General features: G+C 39.0%; 10 protein-coding genes across 10 annotated transcripts; 5 read left to right on the top strand and 5 right to left on the bottom strand.

The window, feature by feature from the left end:
* Positions 1-327: 327 nt before the first annotated feature.
* On the top strand, positions 328-4,470 carry EDE1 (Ede1p; the record flags this gene model as incomplete). The annotated part of the gene is made up of 1 exon (XM_033908660.1): positions 328-4,470. The coding sequence occupies one exon, from the start codon at positions 328-330 to the stop codon at positions 4,468-4,470; it is 4,143 nt and encodes a 1,380-aa protein (XP_033764551.1).
* Positions 4,471-5,129: 659 nt separating this feature from the next.
* Positions 5,130-5,546, bottom strand: MOH1 (Moh1p; the record flags this gene model as incomplete). The annotated part of the gene is made up of 1 exon (XM_033908659.1): positions 5,130-5,546. One exon carries the CDS (start codon positions 5,544-5,546, stop codon positions 5,130-5,132), a length of 417 nt encoding a protein of 138 aa, XP_033764550.1.
* A 702-nt stretch (positions 5,547-6,248) lies between these two features.
* Positions 6,249-7,245, bottom strand: SEC17 (alpha-soluble NSF attachment protein SEC17; the record flags this gene model as incomplete). Its single annotated transcript, XM_033908658.1, has 2 exons — positions 6,249-7,097; positions 7,216-7,245. The coding sequence occupies 2 exons, from the start codon at positions 7,243-7,245 to the stop codon at positions 6,249-6,251; spliced, it is 879 nt and encodes a 292-aa protein (XP_033764549.1).
* A 364-nt stretch (positions 7,246-7,609) lies between these two features.
* Positions 7,610-9,625, top strand: PIN4 (Pin4p; the record flags this gene model as incomplete). Its single annotated transcript, XM_033908657.1, has 1 exon — positions 7,610-9,625. One exon carries the CDS (start codon positions 7,610-7,612, stop codon positions 9,623-9,625), a length of 2,016 nt encoding a protein of 671 aa, XP_033764548.1.
* An 855-nt stretch (positions 9,626-10,480) lies between these two features.
* Positions 10,481-12,997, top strand: SAS3 (histone acetyltransferase; the record flags this gene model as incomplete). Its single annotated transcript, XM_033908656.1, has 1 exon — positions 10,481-12,997. One exon carries the CDS (start codon positions 10,481-10,483, stop codon positions 12,995-12,997), a length of 2,517 nt encoding a protein of 838 aa, XP_033764547.1.
* A 165-nt stretch (positions 12,998-13,162) lies between these two features.
* On the bottom strand, positions 13,163-14,740 carry TOD6 (Tod6p; the record flags this gene model as incomplete). The annotated part of the gene is made up of 1 exon (XM_033908655.1): positions 13,163-14,740. The coding sequence occupies one exon, from the start codon at positions 14,738-14,740 to the stop codon at positions 13,163-13,165; it is 1,578 nt and encodes a 525-aa protein (XP_033764546.1).
* Positions 14,741-15,493: 753 nt separating this feature from the next.
* SPAR_B00520 (3'-5'-exodeoxyribonuclease) lies at positions 15,494-16,750 on the top strand (the record flags this gene model as incomplete). Its single annotated transcript, XM_033908654.1, has 1 exon — positions 15,494-16,750. The coding sequence occupies one exon, from the start codon at positions 15,494-15,496 to the stop codon at positions 16,748-16,750; it is 1,257 nt and encodes a 418-aa protein (XP_033764545.1).
* A 453-nt stretch (positions 16,751-17,203) lies between these two features.
* PTC3 (type 2C protein phosphatase PTC3) lies at positions 17,204-18,610 on the bottom strand (the record flags this gene model as incomplete). The annotated part of the gene is made up of 1 exon (XM_033908653.1): positions 17,204-18,610. One exon carries the CDS (start codon positions 18,608-18,610, stop codon positions 17,204-17,206), a length of 1,407 nt encoding a protein of 468 aa, XP_033764544.1.
* A 341-nt stretch (positions 18,611-18,951) lies between these two features.
* PTH2 (aminoacyl-tRNA hydrolase) lies at positions 18,952-19,569 on the top strand (the record flags this gene model as incomplete). The annotated part of the gene is made up of 1 exon (XM_033908652.1): positions 18,952-19,569. The coding sequence occupies one exon, from the start codon at positions 18,952-18,954 to the stop codon at positions 19,567-19,569; it is 618 nt and encodes a 205-aa protein (XP_033764543.1).
* A 90-nt stretch (positions 19,570-19,659) lies between these two features.
* On the bottom strand, positions 19,660-20,940 carry SHP1 (protein phosphatase regulator SHP1; the record flags this gene model as incomplete). The annotated part of the gene is made up of 1 exon (XM_033908651.1): positions 19,660-20,940. The coding sequence occupies one exon, from the start codon at positions 20,938-20,940 to the stop codon at positions 19,660-19,662; it is 1,281 nt and encodes a 426-aa protein (XP_033764542.1).
* Positions 20,941-21,019: the final 79 nt, after the last annotated feature.

Genomic DNA, 21,019 nt, shown 5'->3' with positions numbered 1-21,019 from the left:
ATGTCAAAATGCATACTTTTCGGTCGCGAAATGAAAAACTACACGGTTATTACCCGTCGATGCTTCGGAGGAGGAGGACGGACTAGATTTCTCCTATAATCAAAATCTTCAACTATTGCAAAACCCCTTTTCAAAAGCAACTTGGAAACAATATACAACAGAGCACTTTGAAAACAACACACAACAGAGTGTTTTAAGATAGAGATTTACTAGTTCTCGCGAAACAACATAGCGTGTCGCACCTTTTAAATAGATTCGCGAATTTCTAGATCTATCTTTTTTCCTATTTTTATTCGTGTTTTCAATAGGATTTAAACGAAATAGGACATGACATCTATTACTTTTAGGGCTCCGTTATCCTCTCAGGAACAAGCCTTTTATAATCAGAAATTTCATCAGTTGGATGCGGAAGATCTCGGGGTGGTCACTGGCGAGGCAGTGAGACCACTCTTTGCGTCTTCTGGGCTTCCAGGGCAAATACTATCTCAAGTTTGGGCTATGGTTGATATAGATAATAAGGGGTTTTTGAATTTTAACGAGTTTTCAGCTGCTTTGAGAATGATTGCTCAATTGCAACAAGCCCCTAACCAACCAATTTCCACTGCACTGTATGAGAACGCACCCACTCAACTGGCTGCTCTTTCTATAAGCCAGAACCCAACTCCTATGCAAAGCACTAGTGGAACAGCCAATGCAAATAACACTGAAATTCCTCCCTTATCCGCGAATGATATTGCTAAATTTTCACAATTGTTTGACAGGACAGCAAAGGGTGCTCAAACGGTTCCTGGAGATAAAGCGAAGGACATATTTTTAAAGGCAAGATTACCAAATCAGACTTTGGGCGAAATTTGGGCTCTTTGTGATAGAGACACTTCCGGTGTTTTAGACAAATCTGAGTTTATAATGGCCATGTACTTGATTCAACTTTCTATGTGTCATCATCCTAGCATGAACCCACCACCTGCTGCGTTACCTACCCAGTTGTGGGATTCTATTCGTTTAGAACCTTCTATTGTTAACCAACAAAACAGGACTACTCCCTTGAGTGCAAACTCTACGGGCGTATCTTCACTAACAAGGCATTCCACCATATCACGCCTATCTACCGGTGCATTCAGTAATGCCGCTTCAGACTGGTCTTTAAGTTTTGAAAAAAAACAACAATTTGATACAATCTTTGATTCGTTAGATAAGCAACATGCCGGCTCGCTAAGTTCTGCTGTGTTGGTTCCCTTCTTCTTATCGTCTAAATTAAACCAAGAGACGTTGGCCACCATCTGGGACTTAGCTGACATTCATAACAATGCTGAATTCACCAAATTAGAATTTGCCATTGCCATGTTTTTAATTCAAAAAAAGAATGCTGGTGTCGAGTTACCGGATGTTATTCCCAATGAATTATTGCAATCCCCCGCTCTGGGGCTATATCCACCAAACCCACTTCCTCAACAACAAAGCGCACCTCAAATTGCCATCCCTTCAAGAGCAAGTAAGCCATCCTTACAGGATATGCCACACCAAGTATCAGCACCAGCTGTTAGTACTCAACCAGCGGTTCCACAAGTTCTTCCCCAAAACTCAAACAACGGTTCTTTGAGTGATTTACTGGCTTTGAATCCATCATTCAGCTCCCCTTCTCCCACTAAAACACAAGCTGTGATTCAGAACAACACAAATAATAGTTTCTCATATGATAACAGCGGCCAAGCAACATTACAACAACAACCACAGCAACCCCCAACTTTAACCCATTCCTCTTCTGGGTTAAAAAAATTTACGCCAACGTCGAACTTTGGGCAGAGTATAATTAAGGAAGAACCAGAGGAACAAGATCAACTAAAGGAGACTCGTGATGCCTTTAGCGCCCAACCTCCACCAGTTCCAAAGCATGCTTCAAGTCCAATCAAACGTGCAGCTTCTACAACACTGCCACAAGTTCCAAACTTTTCTGCGTTTAGCATGCCAGCAGGCGCTGCCACTAGTGCTGCCACTGGTGCCGCTATGGGTGTGGCAGTGGGTGCCGCCGCTCTAGGCGCATCTGCTCTTTCAAGATCTTCCAATAATGCGTTTAAGAACCAGGACTTATTTGCAGATGGTGAAGCTTCAGCTCAGTTATCTAACGCTACCACTGAAATGGCCAATTTATCGAACCAGGTAAACTCCCTGTCCAAGCAAGCAAGCATAACCAATGATAAAAAATCAAGAGCCACTCAGGAGTTAAAGCGTGTTACCGAGATGAAGAATTCTATTCAAATCAAATTGAACAATTTACGTTCTACCCATGACCAAAACGTTAAACAAACCGAACAGCTTGAAGCACAACTAATTCAAGTAAATAAAGAAAATGAAACATTAGCACAACAGTTGGCTGTCTCCGAAGCAAACTACCATGCCGCTGAGTCCAAACTCAATGAACTAACTACTGATTTGCAAGAATCTCAAACCAAGAATGCTGAACTGAAAGAACAAATTACGAATTTGAATTCGATGACAGCCTCTTTACAGTCACAGTTAAATGAAAAACAACAACACGTCAAGCAAGAAAGGTCAATGGTAGATGTTAATTCTAAACAGCTAGAGTTGAATCAAATTACAGTAACAAACTTGCAGAAAGAAATCAATGGTCTTGGCGAAAAGATAAGCGTTTATTTAACTAAGCAAAAGGAATTGAATGATTATCAAAAGACGGTGGAAGAGCAGCACGCGCAATTACAGGCTAAATATCAAGATTTGTCTGACAAGGATACTGATTTAACAGACCGTGAAAAACAATTAGAAGAACGTAACAAACAGATTGAAGAACAAGAAAATCTTTACCATCAGCACGTTTCTAAGTTGCAAGCAATGTTCGACGATCTATCCCAGAGGAAGGCTTCTTTTGAAAAAGCTGATCAAGAATTAAAGGAAAGAAACATCGAATATGCCAATAATGTGAGAGAGTTATCCGAAAGACAAATGAATTTAGCTATGGGGCAATTACCTGAAGATTCTAAGGACATTATTGCGAAAAGCGCCTCTAATACAGATACAACGACTAAAGAAGTCACACCGAGAGAAAATGTTCACGAAGATACAGTATCCAAATTTGTTGAGACTACTGTTGAGAATTCAAATTTGAATGTTAACAGGGTTAAGGACGATGAAGAAAAGACAGAAAGAACCGAAAGTGACGTATTTGATAGAGACGTTCCAACTTTAGGATCTCAAAGCGATAGTGAAAACGCCAATACAAACAACGGTACTGAGCCTGGAAATGAGACAGCAAACGCAAACTTAACTGAAACATTAAGCGATAGATTCGATGGTGATTTGAATGAATATGGTATTCCAAGAAGCCAATCGTTAACTTCGTCAGTTGCAAACAATGCTCCTCAATCCGTCAGAGATGATGTTGAGTTGCCAGAAACACTAGAAGAACGCGACACCATCAATAATGCTGCGAATAGGGATAAGACCGGAAACTTGTCGCATATTCCCGGCGAATGGGAAGCTGCCCCTGCTACTGCTTCTACCGATGTTTTGAGCAACGAAACCACAGAAGTTATTGAAAACGGTAGTACCACGAAAAGGACTAATTCGAATGAAGACGGTGAGTCGGTCAATTCTATCCAAGAATCCCCAAAACTCTCTGCTCAACCAAAAGCAAAGACAATAAATGAGGAGTTTCCACCAATCCAGGAATTACATATCGATGAAAGCGATTCATCCTCTTCAGATGATGATGAGTTCGAAGATACCAGAGAAATTCCATCAGCAACAATGAAATCCTCTCAAACTCCGTACAATCCTCAATCTAAACCAAGTTTGGGCATTGACGCTGAACAAAATTTAAAATATCAAGCTCAGAATACTTCTCTTTCACATAATGAGGGTGGTTCTCAAGAACCAAACGCTGGTTTCATTCTGCCTGCTAAGGACGAATTTGATGACGAGTTCGCAGGATTAGAGCAGGCCGCAGTAGAGGAAGATAATGGTGCTGATACAGAATCAGAATTTGAGAATGTTGCCAATGCTGGGTCGATGGAGCAATTTGAAACCATAGACCATAAGGATCTCGATGATGAATTGCAATCAAATACTTTTACAGGGACGTTAACTAGCTCATCAAAACCACAAGTTCAACAACAATCAGCCAGTGATCCTGCTCAAGTAAGCAACGATGAGTGGGACGAGATTTTTGCTGGATTTGGTAATTCCAAAGCTGAGCCAACCAAGATAGATGCGCCAACGAATATAGCTGCGCCAAGTATTCCACAACAGCCGGTCCCATTGAAGAATGATCCGATTATTGATGCTAGTTTGCAAAAAGGTTCAATAGTTAACCGCGGAGTTGCAACTACTCCAAAGTCCCTAGCCGTTGAAGAGTTAAGTGGCATGGGGTTCACGGAAGAAGAAGCACATAACGCCTTGGAAAAGTGCAACTGGGATTTGGAAGCCGCCACCAACTTTTTGTTGGATAGTGCTTAGTCTATCTATATCACATGGACCATTTTCTCTTCCTTTTGCACTTTTGCCTAGGATCCGAATCGTTTCTGTCCGTTCCAAAGCTGTCCTTGTATATTGTGATTTATTCTAAAAGTAGAATATGTTGTACTTTAAAAATGTTATAGTTATCATTATATATTTTCCATTTTATAAGAATGTTTATGTTAAACAGTTATGTATTGAAAACTGCTTCATAAAAGTTTTCAAAATCACTCCAGTTTTAGGAAACACGCTAAACAAAATGTAGACGCTGCTACATATCCTTGAGTATACAAAACAGAGAAAACATGACTTTCTTATAAGTAAAAGAAAGTAACGTAAGAATCACCAAGGATGTACTTTCGATGGCCTTGTAAGATAAACATAGAGTAGTTAGCCTAATAAGAGATTATCTGTTCAGTTTTCTTCTGAATAAAAAAAAAAAATATAAATCAGTAAGATAAAAACCACCATGAGAAAATAAAAATTACTTGAAAAAAAAAAACCTGACCAAACCCAAACCCAATTAACCCAGATCAGTAACTGAAACACGAATAAAAATATACCTTATCAATATAGAAGGAAGGAAGACCAGATTCTTGAAAATGAACCATACGCTACAACGTACTGAAAAGGTGCTAGTTAGCAAACAAAGGAACACATTAAGTACATTTACAAATGTTCTTCAGCTCTAAGATGAACTTACCTTCCTTATACTGTTGATCATCATTGCTGCTCTGCAAGTATTTCCATCCAACATTCCTCTTGCACCAATGGCAAAGAATATCACAAACCAAGTAGTCACCAGTCAACATTCTTCGTTGCTCGACCTTTCCTTCAACAACGTTAACAACTTTGTTCATTAAATAAGCGGTTCCAGTCCTACCCCTATAATCTCTAGAAATAATCTGGAAAGAACTAGAAAGATGTGTCTTGCAATGTCTACAACCGTAGGTGATGAAGCTTACGTTTTTTTGCGATCGGTGCTGAGAGTGGAATAAAGGGTCGTTTATTGATTTGTACGATGATGATGGGGAAGATAACGGATTTTCAATGTATATGGAGTAACGCAGTCCCATTTTGTTTTCCTACAGTAAGATAAGCTTCTCCCTTTTCGTTTATTAATACTACTCTCTGCTCTTCACTCAGGTGTTACAGTTAGTTTGCAGTTCGTAAAACCTTCGCTTATTATTGTAAGGAAGAAAAAGTGTTGTTGTAATGTTAGGCTATAATGTGTTGTGTTTAGTAATAGATAAATAAGGCAGAGTTCTGACTTTGCTTATCTATGGCCCTCTTATTTAGAGTGATAAGGGGCAGGATAGGGAAGTAAAAAAAAAAAAAGGTTACGTTATATAACGAAGGAAAAGAAACGAGAAAAGTGCCATCTATTGCTTAGTATCAAGAATGCAAGTCAACAAACTACAGCCATCGTATGAAGATACGCGATGCGTAATATCCCTCAAGGGTTCCGGATCAGAAAAGCTAAGGGAAGATCCTTACATTACACAGCGTACGACAGATTCGAACCGCAACCAACTTCTTGTGAAATGATGGCCTTAGCTTCGCTCTTGCAATAACTGTCGAAACACATAAACAAAGGTTTATTATGCTTGATCAACGCTGGAAGTATATAGCTCCAATACTCCTTCGTCCACTAAGTCATCGCTACATATTTATCTCGAAGAAAAGGTGCACGGCTGGCAGACAATCACTTGGCCGTTTTGGGTAAAACAAGTGTTACATTTATAATATATATGTATGTGCGCGTAAGTATATGCTGATCATAACAAATCATCTTCTTGTTGCTGGATGGATTCCTTGATTTTATTCAAAATGGTAATTTTCCATTTATCTAGTCTCATGAAATTATCAAATTCCTTACAATTCTCGCTGAGCTGTTCACTATCACCTTCATTAACAGCATCGATTAAACTTTTCAAAAAGTTCGATTCCCTTGAATCTACAAAATTTGGGTCTTCACTTTGCCCCTCTTGTAAAGTTCTTGCAGCAGCAACTGCATCAGTAGCGGCTAGCTGACAGAGACCCCTTTTTAAGAAGTAATCCTTCAAACTCCATTGACTCAATCTATTCCCCATGCTGCTCTTAATCAACTTGGAATAGATATCACTTGCTTCAATATACTGACCATCGAGAGCCTTTAGATCTGCGCATTTGATAAAACACTTGTTCGATAATGCCACAGACTGGTCTTGAGCATACCACTCGCCGGCAAGCTCATAACAATCTATAGCTTTCGAATAGTCATGCAAATCATTTTCTAAAATTTCTCCTAGTTCGAACTTGAAATTAGCACCTCTCCGGAATTGCCCCCTATTAGTAAAAATTTGGATAGCGTTTTCCAATGAATCCACAGCGTTGATAGAGTTTCCACCGCTTTTGAAGCATTTATAAGCCTCTACGTAGGTATTACCTGCTTCGTCTTCATTACCAGCTTTTTTCTGATAGTCAGCAGCTTTCAAAAACGAGTCTCCTGCCAAGTTCAACTCTTTTCTTAGACGGTAAATGGTTGCTGCCTGAACACAAAGATCAGCAGCCTCTTCAAACTTGTATGAATCAGAACCGCTAAACAGTTTCATGAAACCCGATGAAGGAACACCCTTCTTTTCAGCCTTAACATAACAGGGAATGTCCATTCCCGTATTCGAATGTTAGTAATTTGCCTCTGCAATTTCTGGAATGATCTAGGTTTCTTTTTGTCCCTTCGGTTATATTATTTTTTCTACATACTCTTTTTAATAGCTCTACAGGGTCTGACATTTTTCAATTTTTTGTTAGTAATAGCGTTCTTATGTATTCTCGTTGTGCAGAAGTTAGTTCAAGTAAAACCGCTTCAACGCTCACCACTTCTTATCGCTACCTGAATTCCACCTTCCCTATACCAGTATATCCTTATTAATTCAAGTTAGTCTGATGCATTCAATAAGGGTAACAAACAAACATGTCACGAAGTACGGATGCTGCAATTTTGCGATTTTTTCCTGGAAAAGAATAACAATTAAAGGCAGCGTTCAGGTGAGATTAGCAGCATATTCTTGGATGTTAGCATAAAAAGAAGTGTGATATAGTATTTCATAGAGGCAGGTGACAGACTAGGGAAAGCGTGTTTAATAACAGATAAGAAATGGAGACCCCCTCTTTTGAGAATTCTCCTCCTGCAGCAATCCATGATGCTCTAGGTAATAATATAAATACGGAGGCCAGTGACCAGGAAACAAATCAGCCATCTATCGAAACTAGAGATACACTTGGCAGAGAGAATGGTGCACAAACGGAAATTGGTGAAAACTCTGCAAAAAATACTGAACACGGCGTTTCTGCTGCAAATTTGAGTAATGCCTCCACTAATACTGCTTTGGATGATGATGTTATTCCGAATGCCATTGTTATTAAAAACATTCCGTTTGCCATTAAAAAGGAGCAACTGTTAGACATTATTGAAGATATGGATCTTCCCCTTCCTTATGCCTTCAATTATCACTTTGATAACGGTATTTTCCGAGGTCTAGCCTTTGCGAATTTCACCACTCCTGAAGAAACTACTCAAGTGATAACTTCTTTGAATGGCAAGGAAATCAGTGGCAGGAAACTGAAAGTGGAATATAAAAAAATGCTTCCTCAGGCTGAAAGAGAAAGAATTGAGAGAGAGAAGAGAGAGAAAAGAGGACAATTAGAAGAACAACACAGGTCGTCATCTAATCTTTCTCTTCACTCATTGTCCAAAATGGGTGCAAGCGGAAATAATAATACTTCCAATAATCAATTATTTTCGACCTTAATGAACGGGATTAATGCCAATAGCATGATTAACAGTCCAATGAACAATACTATTAACAACAGTAGTTCTAATAGTAACACTGGTGGTAACATCAACCTGAACCAACCTTCACTTTCTGCCCAACACACCTCATCATCGCTGTATCAAGCAATAAATGCTAACAATCAAAACCAGATGTCCACTGAGAGATTTTATGCCCCTTTACCATCAACTTCAACTTTACCCCTCCCACCCCAACAACTGGACTTCAATGACCCTGACACTTTGGAGATTTATTCTCAATTGTTGTTATTTAAGGATAGAGAAAAGTATTATTATGAGTTGGCTTACCCCATAGGTATATCCGCTTCTCACAAGAGAATTATTAATGTCTTGTGCTCATACTTAGGTCTAGTGGAAGTATATGATCCAAGGTTTATTATAATCAGAAGAAAAATTCTGGATCATGCTAACCTGCAATCTCATTTGCAACAACAAGGTCAAATGACATCAGCTCATCCTTTGCAGCCAAACTCCACTGGTGGCTCCATGAACAGGTCTCAATCTTATACAAGTTTATTACAGGCCCACGCGGCTGCTGCGGCGAATAGTATTAGCAACCAGGCCGTTAACAATTCTTCCAACAGCAATAGTATTGGTAACGGTAATGGTAACGGTAACAACAATGTCATCGTTAATAATAATAGTGCCAGCTCAACACCAAAGATTTCTTCACAAGGACAATTCTCCATGCAACCAACACTAACCTCACCTAAAATGAACATACATCACAACTCTCAATACAATTCTGCTGACCAACCGCAACAACCTCAACCACAATCACAGCAAAATGTTCAATCAGCCGCACAACAACAGCAATCGTTTTTAAGACAGCAAGCCACTTTAACACCATCCTCAAGAATTCCATCTGGCTATTCTGCCAACCATTATCAAATCAATTCCGTTAATCCATTACTAAGAAATTCCCAAATTTCACCCCCAAATTCACAAATCCCTATCAACAGTCAATCCCTATCCCAAGCGCAACCACCATCGCAGTCTCAAACCCAACAACGCGTACCAGTGGCATACCAGAATGCTTCATTGTCTTCCCAGCAGTTATATAATCTTAACGGCCCATCTTCTACAGCAAACTCACAATCCCAACTGCTTCCACAGCACACCAATGGTTCAGTGCATTCTAATTTCTCTTACCAGTCTTACCACGATGAGTCCATGTTGTCCGTACACAATTTGAATAGTGCCGACCTGATCTACAAATCATTGAGTCATTCTGGGCTAGATGATGGCTTGGAACAGGGTTTGAATCGCTCTTTAAGCGGATTAGATTTACAAAACCAAAACAAGAAGAATCTATGGTAATCTAAACCACCATTGTTCTATGATTATAGAGTTTGTTTGGTATTTGTATATCGCACGATACAAGTAATGAAGGTGCTTATACAAGATAAAAGATGAAAAAAATATATAATAAAAACCATCAAAAACACCACAGAAAATACCTAAAAAAACGCAAAATATGAATATGAAATTAATGACCATGATGTAGTTATTCTTTTCTGAGAAACGTCACCTAATGTCGATGCAACGATGATAATGAATGAATGATGAGGCTACTTTAAGTAACGCAATGTAATCAAGCCAATATTATCCCTCTTTTTTTACCTCTTTTGAGATTTTATTTTTAACCTACTACTTACTATTTTTTTTCTAAACGTTCTTTTTCCACAAACTTTTATATATGGTATTTATATGTACGATGTTTAATCAAAGAGATGTTTCTACCTTATTTAATATTCTTACGTATCAATAACTTCATCGCTGCATCATGTATGGTATTGATATTGTAGTGTATTATCAGTCGGGTAACAATAATTTATTGACGTTAGTTTGTTTACAATGAGCAGAGAAGAGCAGACCCCTCCATACAGTCAAACGTCGAGGTCAATTGTACAAGATATTACTAATATTCTGTCATTGATCATTCAACTGACATGCTATTATAGTGGTTGTTAATTAATTGGGGACTTCATTGTTGGAAATAAAGAGCTGGGAAAATACCACAGAATTGGAGCATATTAGAAGAAGTAAAAGAGAAAGGATTAAATTAAAAGAGAAAAAAGAAAAAGTATCGGTTGACTTTTTTTCATAGCTGATATCTGTATCCCCTTTTCTTCTTCCTTTTCATCAATTACTTCTCCGTATAATTTGCATATAATGTCACTAACAGTAAATGACGAATCGCCAAAACCCAAGAAAAATGCATTATTGAAAAACTTAGAAATCGATGATTTGATACATTCTCAATTTGTTACAACTAATACAAATGGACATAGGACCACAAGGAATCTATCCAACTCCGTTACCGATGTAGCACATCGAATAAGAGGAAGTGTTCGGTCTGACAAAGACTTTAATAAAATAAAAAAAGGGTCAGAGGTCTCTCAGCAGACCAACGTTACATCAGAAATTTCCCCTAGAAACATAGTTAATTGGGATAGTAAGATGGGAACGATAAGTTTCCCTATTATCGAACCTAATATTGAGGTCAGCGAAAAGTTGGAGGTTAGGATTAAATATAATTCAATCAACTTTTTTAATTTCGAAAGACTAATATCAAAATCTTCAGCTATAGCACCATTAGTTAACAAAAATATAACCCCACCGGATGCTTCAACAGGGTTTCAAGGAAGAATAAACAGGTTAAAGAAAGCATGGGGTATACAAGCCGAAAACATAGCATACCCATACTCTTCCGATAATACGCCATTGAAGGATAACGATTCATGGCAATGGTATATACCATACGGCGGAACAATAAAAAAAATGAAAGATTTTAGTACAAAAAGGACTCTACCCACTTGGGAAGATAAAATAAAGTTTCTTACCCTTTTAGAGAATTCTAAATCTGCGACGTACATTAATGGTAACGTACCACTTTGCAACCATAATGAAACCGATCGAGAAAATGAAAATAGAAAAAGAAGGAAAAGGAAAGTGCTAAGAATACGAAATAAAGTGGGGTCCTCACAAATAGAATACATTGTTCTTCGAAATTATGAAATTAGACCTTGGTATACATCTCCTTTTCCTGAATACATCAACCAAAACAAAATAGTTTTCATATGTGAGTTCTGCTTAAAGTATATGACTTCTCGATATACTTTTTATAGACATCAACTAAAGTGTCAAGCTTTCAAGCCTCCCGGAAATGAAATTTATCGCGAAGGCAAGCTATCCGTTTGGGAAATTGATGGACGGGAGGATGTCTTGTATTGTCAAAATCTTTGCCTGCTGGCAAAATGTTTCATTAATTCCAAAACTTTGTATTATGATGTCGAGCCGTTTATATTCTATATCCTTACGGAAAGAGAAGATGAAGAGAATCTCACTCATCAGAATTCAGCGAAATTCCATTTCGTGGGCTATTTCTCCAAGGAGAAATTCAACTCCAATGACTATAACTTAAGCTGTATTTTAACTTTACCCATATACCAAAGGAAAGGATACGGTCAGTTTCTGATGGAATTTTCATATCTATTATCCAGAAAGGAATCAAAATTTGGAACTCCCGAGAAACCATTGTCGGATTTAGGACTGCTGACTTACAGAACGTTTTGGAAGATGAAATGTGCTGAAGTGCTGTTAAAATTAAGAGACAGCGCTGAACGCCAATCAAATGATAAGGATGAAGATTCTTTTCAACAAGTTACGCTGCATGATATCGCTAAATTAACGGGAATGATACCAACAGATGTGGTGTTTGGATTGGAACAGCTTCAAGTTTTATATCGCCATAAAAAGCGCTCATTATCCTCTTTGAATGATTTTGATTATATTATTAAGATTGATTCTTGGAGAAGGATTGAAAAAATCTATAAAATTTGGAGTTCAAAAAACTATCCTCGCGTTAAATATGACAAATTACTGTGGGAACCCATTATACTAGGACCGTCATTTGGTATAAATGGAATGATGAACTTGGAACCCACCGCATTAGCAGATGAAGCTCTTACAAATGAAACTATGGCTCCTGTAATTTCAAATAACACACATATAGAAAACTATAACAACAGCAGAGCACAAAATAAAAGAAGGCGAAGAAAAAGAAGCAGTGAGTACAAAACATCCAAGCTCCATGTAAACAATATCCTAGAGCCCGAAGTTCCCGTTACTGACTTTTTTCAAAACACTATTTCCTCCTTAACAGATTATATGTGTGATTATAACAACATGAAATACGACAGATTAATCTATCAAGCGGAAAAAAGTGCGTTGGAAAGGATCTATAACCGTGAAAGGATGCCCAGATCAAAATTCGATACTGAAAATCATTGGGAACTCTGCTTCACCATTAAAAACTCCGAAGTACCGTTTGAAAATCATACATCGAGGAACAACGATACCGGAATATCAAGTTTAGAGCAAGATGAAGTAGAAAATGATATAGATGCTGAGCTACGTGTAGGTGGAAATGTCGAAGAAGATGAAGACAAAGATTTCACGCTTGATGATGATATTGAGGAGGACCAAACATCAGAAGAGAATGATGAGGATGATTTAGTTCTTGAAGGAGACGAGGAGGAAAGCATATATGAAGAGGACAATGATGATGATGAGGAAGGGGAGGAAAAAGAACAAGAAGAGGATGAAAACGATATAGGTAACCACAGAAAGGAAGGAAGAGTAAGAAAAAGGAGGAAAGTCACACTGATAGAGGATGATGAAGAATGAGCAGCAATGCATATATTTTGATTATAAGCATATAAATGTAACAATAATAAATAGTATTACAAAATTTTCCTATGAACGGATTTTATATGTATATGTATATATGTGTGTGAGCAATTATTTTGCTCATTAACGAATAGTCAAAACAAACTAAATCCGTCTTTTAGCTCAGAAAATATTCTTAAAAATAGAATTTATACCTGGAAGTTCATCTTGCTCATTATGTATGTCATTTGCACTGGTCATAGAAGAAAGCTCACTAGCTTTTGGGTTATCATGTCTGGCCTCTGACCTACTGCAATTTTGTGATTGCAGGGATGGTTTGTTAATATCGTTTTCCTTGTGCAGTGGGTCAATGTCATCCTCCTCCTCCTCAGTTTTACATCCTTTACTTGTAAGAAAGCCACTTGCGCGTCCTTTTCTCTTTAAGTAGTCCATTCTTTGTTGGATTTCCAGCTCAGATCTATTGTTAGGTAGAACAATAGAAATTTCTAGCGTTGACAAATGGTTCTGTTTGTCTTTGGTGTTGTTAAGCAAAACTTCATCATCTTCTCTAGACCATGGGTGTTTATTAGCGAATTTTTGCATATCTAAGAAAGTCCTCGTGTGCGTGACTTTATCGTTAGCGTGATCTATCTTGCAGTTGGGAGAAGCTATGGGGTTAAGATAATATTGCTGTTGCGGATGATGGTGAACAGACTGTGATGAAGATAATCTTCTGGGTGACATATACGGGCTAACCACCAGGGAAGCTCTTCTAGAAATAGGTTCCGTAGGAGCATGAGAGTTGAAGGATGATCTTCTTGAATGCATCATGTTGAAAGATGATCTTCTAGAAGAAATCACAGAGTGGGAGTTCTTCCTAGACTTTGTGGTTGAATGAGAAATCTGGGTTGAAGGAACAAACGAGTTCCTTCTAGACCTTATAATAATTTTAGGCACGAGCCCAATATTCTCATAATCGCTTGAATTAACAGCTTTATTTGTCTTTGCTGAAGTAGTGCTATAGAGGCTGAGGTTTGTCTGCTGAGCAGACTTTATATTGGGCGTATTCGTGGTTATAGAATGGGAGAAGGACCTTGGTTTAACAAACAGTTTCCTTGGTTTAGTGTGTTGTGGCTCATGATCCGAGAACGTTGACGTAGATCTTTGGGTCATGAGTTTCCTATCCATGTATTTAGGCTTGATTAGTGGTTTGAAATCCGGTGGAGAATCGTCGATAGCACTAGAACCTGCAGTAATATCTTCGTCCTCAACAGCTTCCTCTTTTACCGTTTCTTCTGCAGACGGAGTACCTGCAGTCGTGGTAGCATCACCGGCGGCATACATACCGAACAATTTATTGATATCAATAACTGCAGTTTTATTTGATTTCAAGTTCCCTGATTTCAGTCTTCTCCATCTGAATTGACAGGCATTAGGTGTTCTGTTTGGAAAATGATGAGCTATCTCTTTCCAACCCAAGTTCTTGATCTCTTTCAGATGGCGGAGCTTGATATCGTCACTAGGATCCCAAGAAGAAGGGTTGTTTTTTTTGAGTGATTCCACCTCCTCCTTGCTCGTACCGCTTTCTTTGGTGTTGCTGTTACTGATGGGCAGGTGACTCTTTGCATTTGTGTGAGAAAGTGAGTGAGAATGAACAAGATTGTTCGGGTGAGGATGCTTGCTAAGTATTGAGAAACCATGTGAGTTGGCGCTAACGTGGCCAGATGAAACAGAAACGCTGCTGAGTTTCGGCAATGTCATCGCGAGGAAACTTCACTAAGAACTGTGATATTTTTTCTTTTCTACCCACAACCGTGTATATACCTTCTTGGGTAAGTAGCTTTAGTGGCTCAAGCAGTGAAGATTCGTCAGCTTTGTTTGCCTAACAAATAATATGGAAAAGCCTCTATGAATATTAACGTACAAAATATACATGACTTCTGTACAAGGAAGTAGAAAAGTGTCTCATCGCATTGGCCTCGCATCTCATCGCATCGCATCTCATCTCAATTTTCAAATTTCAGCTTTCAGAAGAGAAAATTTTTTTTTTCACCGGACCAAAAATAGCCTCTCTCACCCACAGATAACGTCGCATACAACAAAAGAATGGGACAAGATAGGCCAAAACCGCGTAAAGACGAACTCAAAAACGAACGCAAATGGAGTTAAGCTTTGGAGCCTAACCGCTATGAGGTGGTGATACGATAGGCAAGAGCCCTGCAAAATGCCGCTGCAAAATACTTGCGAAGAGGTTGCTAAACAGCGTCCAGGAGGTCTGCGCTAGTTTTGTTCCTGAAAAGTTCTGCACTGCGGGCGTTTCTGGGCCTTTTCTGGCCTTCTAGAAGGCTTAGCCCCTCGCTGGCACCGCGTTACCCGTGAAGGGACTCTTGTAAGAACAATCTTCCTAAGATGTGGAAGGGCCTAGTGGTGTCGTGGCAGGAAATGGGCACATAAGCGTGGTCAAATTCGTTACCAAGGGCTTTTTTTCCAGGGTAGCAGTGTTGTCCTAGTTACATGTGGGGCTCCTTATTGAAAACCTCGAACAAAAGTGGTGCTAGGTTCTGGAAACCAATTTGGACACAATATTGTAGCATGACGTCAGCTTCCACGGATTCTCCGCTGAAATACTATGATATTGGGTTGAATCTGACAGATCCTATGTTTCACGGTATTTACAATGGGAAACAGTATCATCCAGCAGATTATATAAAAATCTTGGAGCGTGCTACTCAGAGGGATGTGAAAGTTGCGCTTGTTACGGGATCATCCATAATGGAGTCTCAAAGCGCCATTGAGTTGATCAACAGCGTCAAGGATTGTAGCCCATTAAAGCTGTACCACACAATAGGTGTTCACCCATGTTGTGTGAACGAGTTTGCGGACGCTGGCAAAGAAGACAAGCCTAGTGCTTCTATTGATAATCCTTCCATGGATGAAACATATAATGAGTCGCTGTATGGTAAAGTTATTAGTAATCCATCCTTTGCTGCTGGCAAACTGAAAGAGCTTTATAGTTTGATGGATCAGCAATTAAAAGCTGAAAATACAAGTTTCAGGTCAATTGGCGAGATCGGGCTCGACTACGACAGATTTCACTATAGCTCCAAAGAAATGCAAAAGCTTTTTTTTGAAGAGCAACTGAAAATAAGCTGTTTGAATGACAAACTCAACGGCTATCCATTGTTTCTACATATGAGGAATGCATGTGATGATTTTGTCCAAATCTTGCAAAAATTTATCTCCGGGTTTACTGATGAGAAGGATACTTTTCAGTTACAAAAGTTAGATGCATCGTCATCCGGCGGCTTCTACAAATTTCATTCAGATAAAAAACTAGTAGTCCACTCATTCACTGGTTCTCCGGCAGATCTGCAGAAGCTATTGAACTTGTCACCCAACATCTTTATAGGAATTAATGGTTGTTCGTTGAGAAGCGAGGAAAATCTAGCCGTTGTGAAGCAAATACCAACACAAAGGTTGCTACTAGAGACAGATGCTCCATGGTGTGAGATTAAAAGAACACATGAATCCTTCCAGTACTTGGCCAAATACCAGGAGGCTATGGCTTTCGAATATCCTGCCTTTAAGTCTGTCAAGAAAAATAAGCTCGCTGACAAGCTAGATGCTGGAGAACTTTACATGGTGAAGGGCCGTAATGAACCTTGTAATATGGAACAAGTAGCAATTATTGTATCGGAAGTGAAGGGCATAGATCTGGCTACGTTAATAAATACTACGTGGAAGACAACCTGTAAGATATTTGGAGAGTAATATTAAATAAGTAGTGTGGTCCCCCCTTTTCCTTTTTCTTCACAGAATAACTTTTATCGGTACAAAGAGCAAAGTTACATTATTTTAGTAAGTATATTAATTATGCTTAAACTATTAATAGGAAAATTATGGTGCGGATATACAATCAATATTGCTGTTTTTTTTTTGTTTTTGTTTTTTGTTTTTTTTCATCAAAAAGGATTCAAAGGTTACCAACGAAAGAAAAACAAAAAGAGTAAGGAAAAACAGATGTATCTATATGAATAGGATTTATAAATTCTGTTACAATTTATCATTCTTTCGTAATGATTTTTTTATGAATTTTACCATCTCCTCAATATAGGCCAGAAAAGAAGATTTAGTGAAAAAAAACCCTATTGGCAAAAGAGGAACAATTAATAAAGATAAAAACGTTTGACCACTCTTTTGTAAAGTGCGATTTGGCAAATTTTATTATTCAATTTCTTCAATCTTGGAACCCTTTTTCTCTTTTCCATTCTTGTCGTCTTCTTCGCTGTCATTATCATTGTTATCATCAGCATCATCAGGTTCGGTTTCTCCCGCAGCCGCATTGCTTAAAGATGCCAACATATCTGATAAAGAAGCACCATGGAAATAAGAAGTATTGCCGTCGCTATCGGAGCTTGGTCTTTGCCTTATTTGAATTCCGGCTTCTAATAGAGCCTCCAACGAAAATAAGTCAATAGGGCCAGTTCTACCCTCACCTGTTAACTTTGAGGGAGTAGCACTGCTGCCCAATTCGGTATCAAGGTCATCAATTTCCATGTCGTCATTATCTTTGTTACGATTTAAGCGGTCTTGTAATTTCTTAGTAGTTATTGCGAACACTTCGTTGTCATCATCCGAGAAGTCATGGAAATCAAAAATACTTTTCCTTCTTTGGACAAAAGAAGTTTGAATATTGTAATTTTTGGATTTCATGCGCTCGAACCATTGTGATTCAGACTCATTTTCCCTTAGCAAAGCAACAATGGAAATACTCATATTATCACAACCAATTCCTGAGCCTTCGGTGGTGGGTGAACAACAAACATCTACGATTCTAGATGATATGTCGCTCAACGTCATATTACCTTGACTTATACCGTAGTGGACTAAGTCAACACACTCTTGAGAAGTTAAGCAATCCCAAATACCATCACATGCTAAAATAACGAATTCATCCTCATCATAATTCAAATTGTGCCTAATGATATCAGGAACGCATGTAACGACTTGCTCATGAGGTCCCAATTTTGTGTTAGATTTGAATTCAAAATCACCTATGGCTCTAGATAAAGCTAAATTTCCATTGACACGGTCCATCTCAACAAAACCATCAGCAGCTACGATACGAGATTTTTCACTCAACAATGTGGGCTTATGATCAAACGACATTGCTTTGCTGTTACCACCAGTAGACAGAACTGTCCTACTATCACCAGAATTGGCACAAATCAGTAGCTTTTTCGATTGAGATATCAATATCACAGTTGCCGTACAACCACTATGATCGTCTTTTAATTTTTCATCTTTCAACAACTCAACATCTGTAGCCAAAAAGGTATCTATCAAACACTGTTCTAACATGCCGCTCTTGAAGCTCTCCTGTTGTTTCAGTATAGATATCATTTTAGAACCACAAAACTCTGCCACAGAAGAACCACCATGACCATCAAATATACCATAAAATGCCAGATGTTCTTCATTAGACTCGGCGAAAAGGTTAGGCTCAACAATATGGGCATCTTCCATAGACATACGCCAACCTTGCATGGCACATAGTCCGAACGCTGTCAAACAATCTGTACCAGAATGATGCTCTTTGTCGATAATTGGATTGGACAATATTTGACCCATTTTGTCTCTTTTTCTCCTATTTGTCTTCTTGGCCTGCTTTCACCTACTTATAATAGGAACTCCAAAAATTAAACTGAATATAGCCCAAAAACAGAAAGGGGCCTTTCGGTGGCAACAATGGAGCCAACAAGCTCTAAAATATCTTTTACTCCTTTGAGTTTATTCTCTTGAGGGACAACCCATGTTGTTTTTTCTTCAGCACGCATTATCACGTATGACGAAAACAGTGTCAAAAGGTCATTTACTATTCTTCTAGAAGATATTGAGCATATTGTCCAGTCATCTCCTACTATTTTGCTAGGCCTTAGAGATAATATCGTAACGACTTTCTAATAGGGAAAATGATGTCCTCTACAAATTCCAACATAGCTTTATGGGCGACTTTCACGGCAATCTCCTTTGCCGTGGGTTACCGGTTAGGTTTATCGAACGCATCATCAACCAAGAATTCCTCTGCTACTATATTGAATTCGAAGAAAACGGAGGGGAGGAAGTTAGAGAATGACACTGATGAAGAGGAAAGCGAAAGCGAAGATGAGAGTGATGAGGATGAAGACATTGAGTCTACTTCATTGAACGACATACCCGGAGAAGTTAGGATGGCATTGGTAATTCGCCAAGATCTTGCCATGACAAAGGGCAAGATAGCAGCACAATGCTGTCATGCAGCATTGTCTTGTTTCAGACACATCGCGACAAACCCCGCGCGTGCTTCATACAACCCAATCATGACTCAAAGATGGCTAAATGCTGGGCAAGCCAAGATAACGTTGAAATGTCCAGACAAGTTTACAATGGACGAGCTGTATGCAAAGGCTATTTCACTTGGAGTGAATGCAGCAGTTATTCATGATGCCGGTAGAACACAGATCGCTGCGGGAAGTGCCACCGTATTAGGTTTAGGGCCTGCTCCAAAAGCGGTATTAGATCAAATAACTGGTGATTTGAAATTGTATTAAGATACAAATGATATATACTACTAATATAGATATACATGCATTTATATATCAAAATTTGAGGTCCCCGATTCTGTTTTTATACAATAATGCTCATGCCCATCTTTGCACGACTACTGAGTTTAACAAATCAGCATCCTTTAACGTTGTCTCATCGTTGCTTATTGGTTTGATAGGAAATGCATGATTCAAGGTGAAATTCCTTGATGTGTCAGTATTCGGATTCGATGTTACGTGGTCATATAAAAATTTCACTGTATCTGTAGAACTGCAACGCAAAACTTCTCTTTTACCGTTTGCGTACCTAATTTGAATGGAGGTGTCACCTTTTTTTGGCTCATTGTCTGGCTTGGATTGTTCCTGAGCGACAGGTGTCTCATCCCTTGGAATCTCTGCCGGTGATAAGGATTCACCTGGAATAGGTGATCCCAGTCTCTGACCTTGGCCTGAAAAGCCGCCCAGTTTTCTCTTGGGAGCTCTATAGGGTTCGTCTAATTTTTTATATACATTGACCTCAACTTCTTGTCCAAATTCCACATCCAAAAGCTTTAATGGAGCTCTCCCCTGGTTTAACTCGCTCAAATAGAAACTGTTCGCCGGGTCGTCATAGCGATAGAGTGGACCATTGGCCACTTGAAAACCTTCCTTCCAAAATGTGATTTCCCTTGTGACTTTTTCGGGTTTTCTACGTTGTGGTTGAGAAGTGTTGTCCTCTACAACTTGATCGGTTGCGTCGATAGTTGAGCCCAATCTAAAACCTCTTCCAGCAAACCGGTTGGCACCAACTTCATGTTCTTCATCATCACGGGATTCGTCTTCAGCGCCCATTTGTCCACCTCTTCTCGCTTTTTCCAGCAAGTCCTTCAGTAATGAATTTGGGTCTGAAGGATCTGTAACTTCTAAGCCAGATGTTTCACCACCAGCAAAAGTATTTCTTGGTTGATCTTCATCATCATCATCAGCTTGACCCCTTACCATGTCCGAAAAGCTCATAAACCTGGAGCTATTACCACTTCCAGAGCGGCTGTTACCCTTGGCTGGTTCAGGAGAGGTAGAGCTTTTTCTTTTCAAGTACTCGTTGCTACCTTGTGAAAGCACTGGCTTAGAACCTAACCCACCAACATTCTCCTCATCTATAGCCTTCTTTAAAGAGTTTATGGAGGATAAGGCCTCCTGCTTGGGGACCTTCTCTTGCTGTCTGTTCCAATGTGCTTCCTCTCTTCTATCTTTTTCGTCATCTGCTTGAGAAGCATAATAAGAATTCAGCGCCTCATTCAAATCTCCAAATTCTGAGAGGTATTGCACGGCTATGTTATGCGACACATTGGTCAATGCCATAAACTGCTGGATGGTTTCATCTGATACCTCTGCCATACCTAAATGATGAGTTAATTGCTATGTTACTGACGTTCTTTCACGTTTATACTAGAGAATGGTAGGCATACAACAATCA

This window comes from Saccharomyces paradoxus, chromosome II (genome assembly GCF_002079055.1).
Source record: "Saccharomyces paradoxus chromosome II, complete sequence".
Taxonomy (NCBI): Eukaryota; Fungi; Ascomycota; class Saccharomycetes; order Saccharomycetales; family Saccharomycetaceae; genus Saccharomyces; species Saccharomyces paradoxus.
This window is presented reverse-complemented; position numbering and strand designations above follow the sequence as displayed.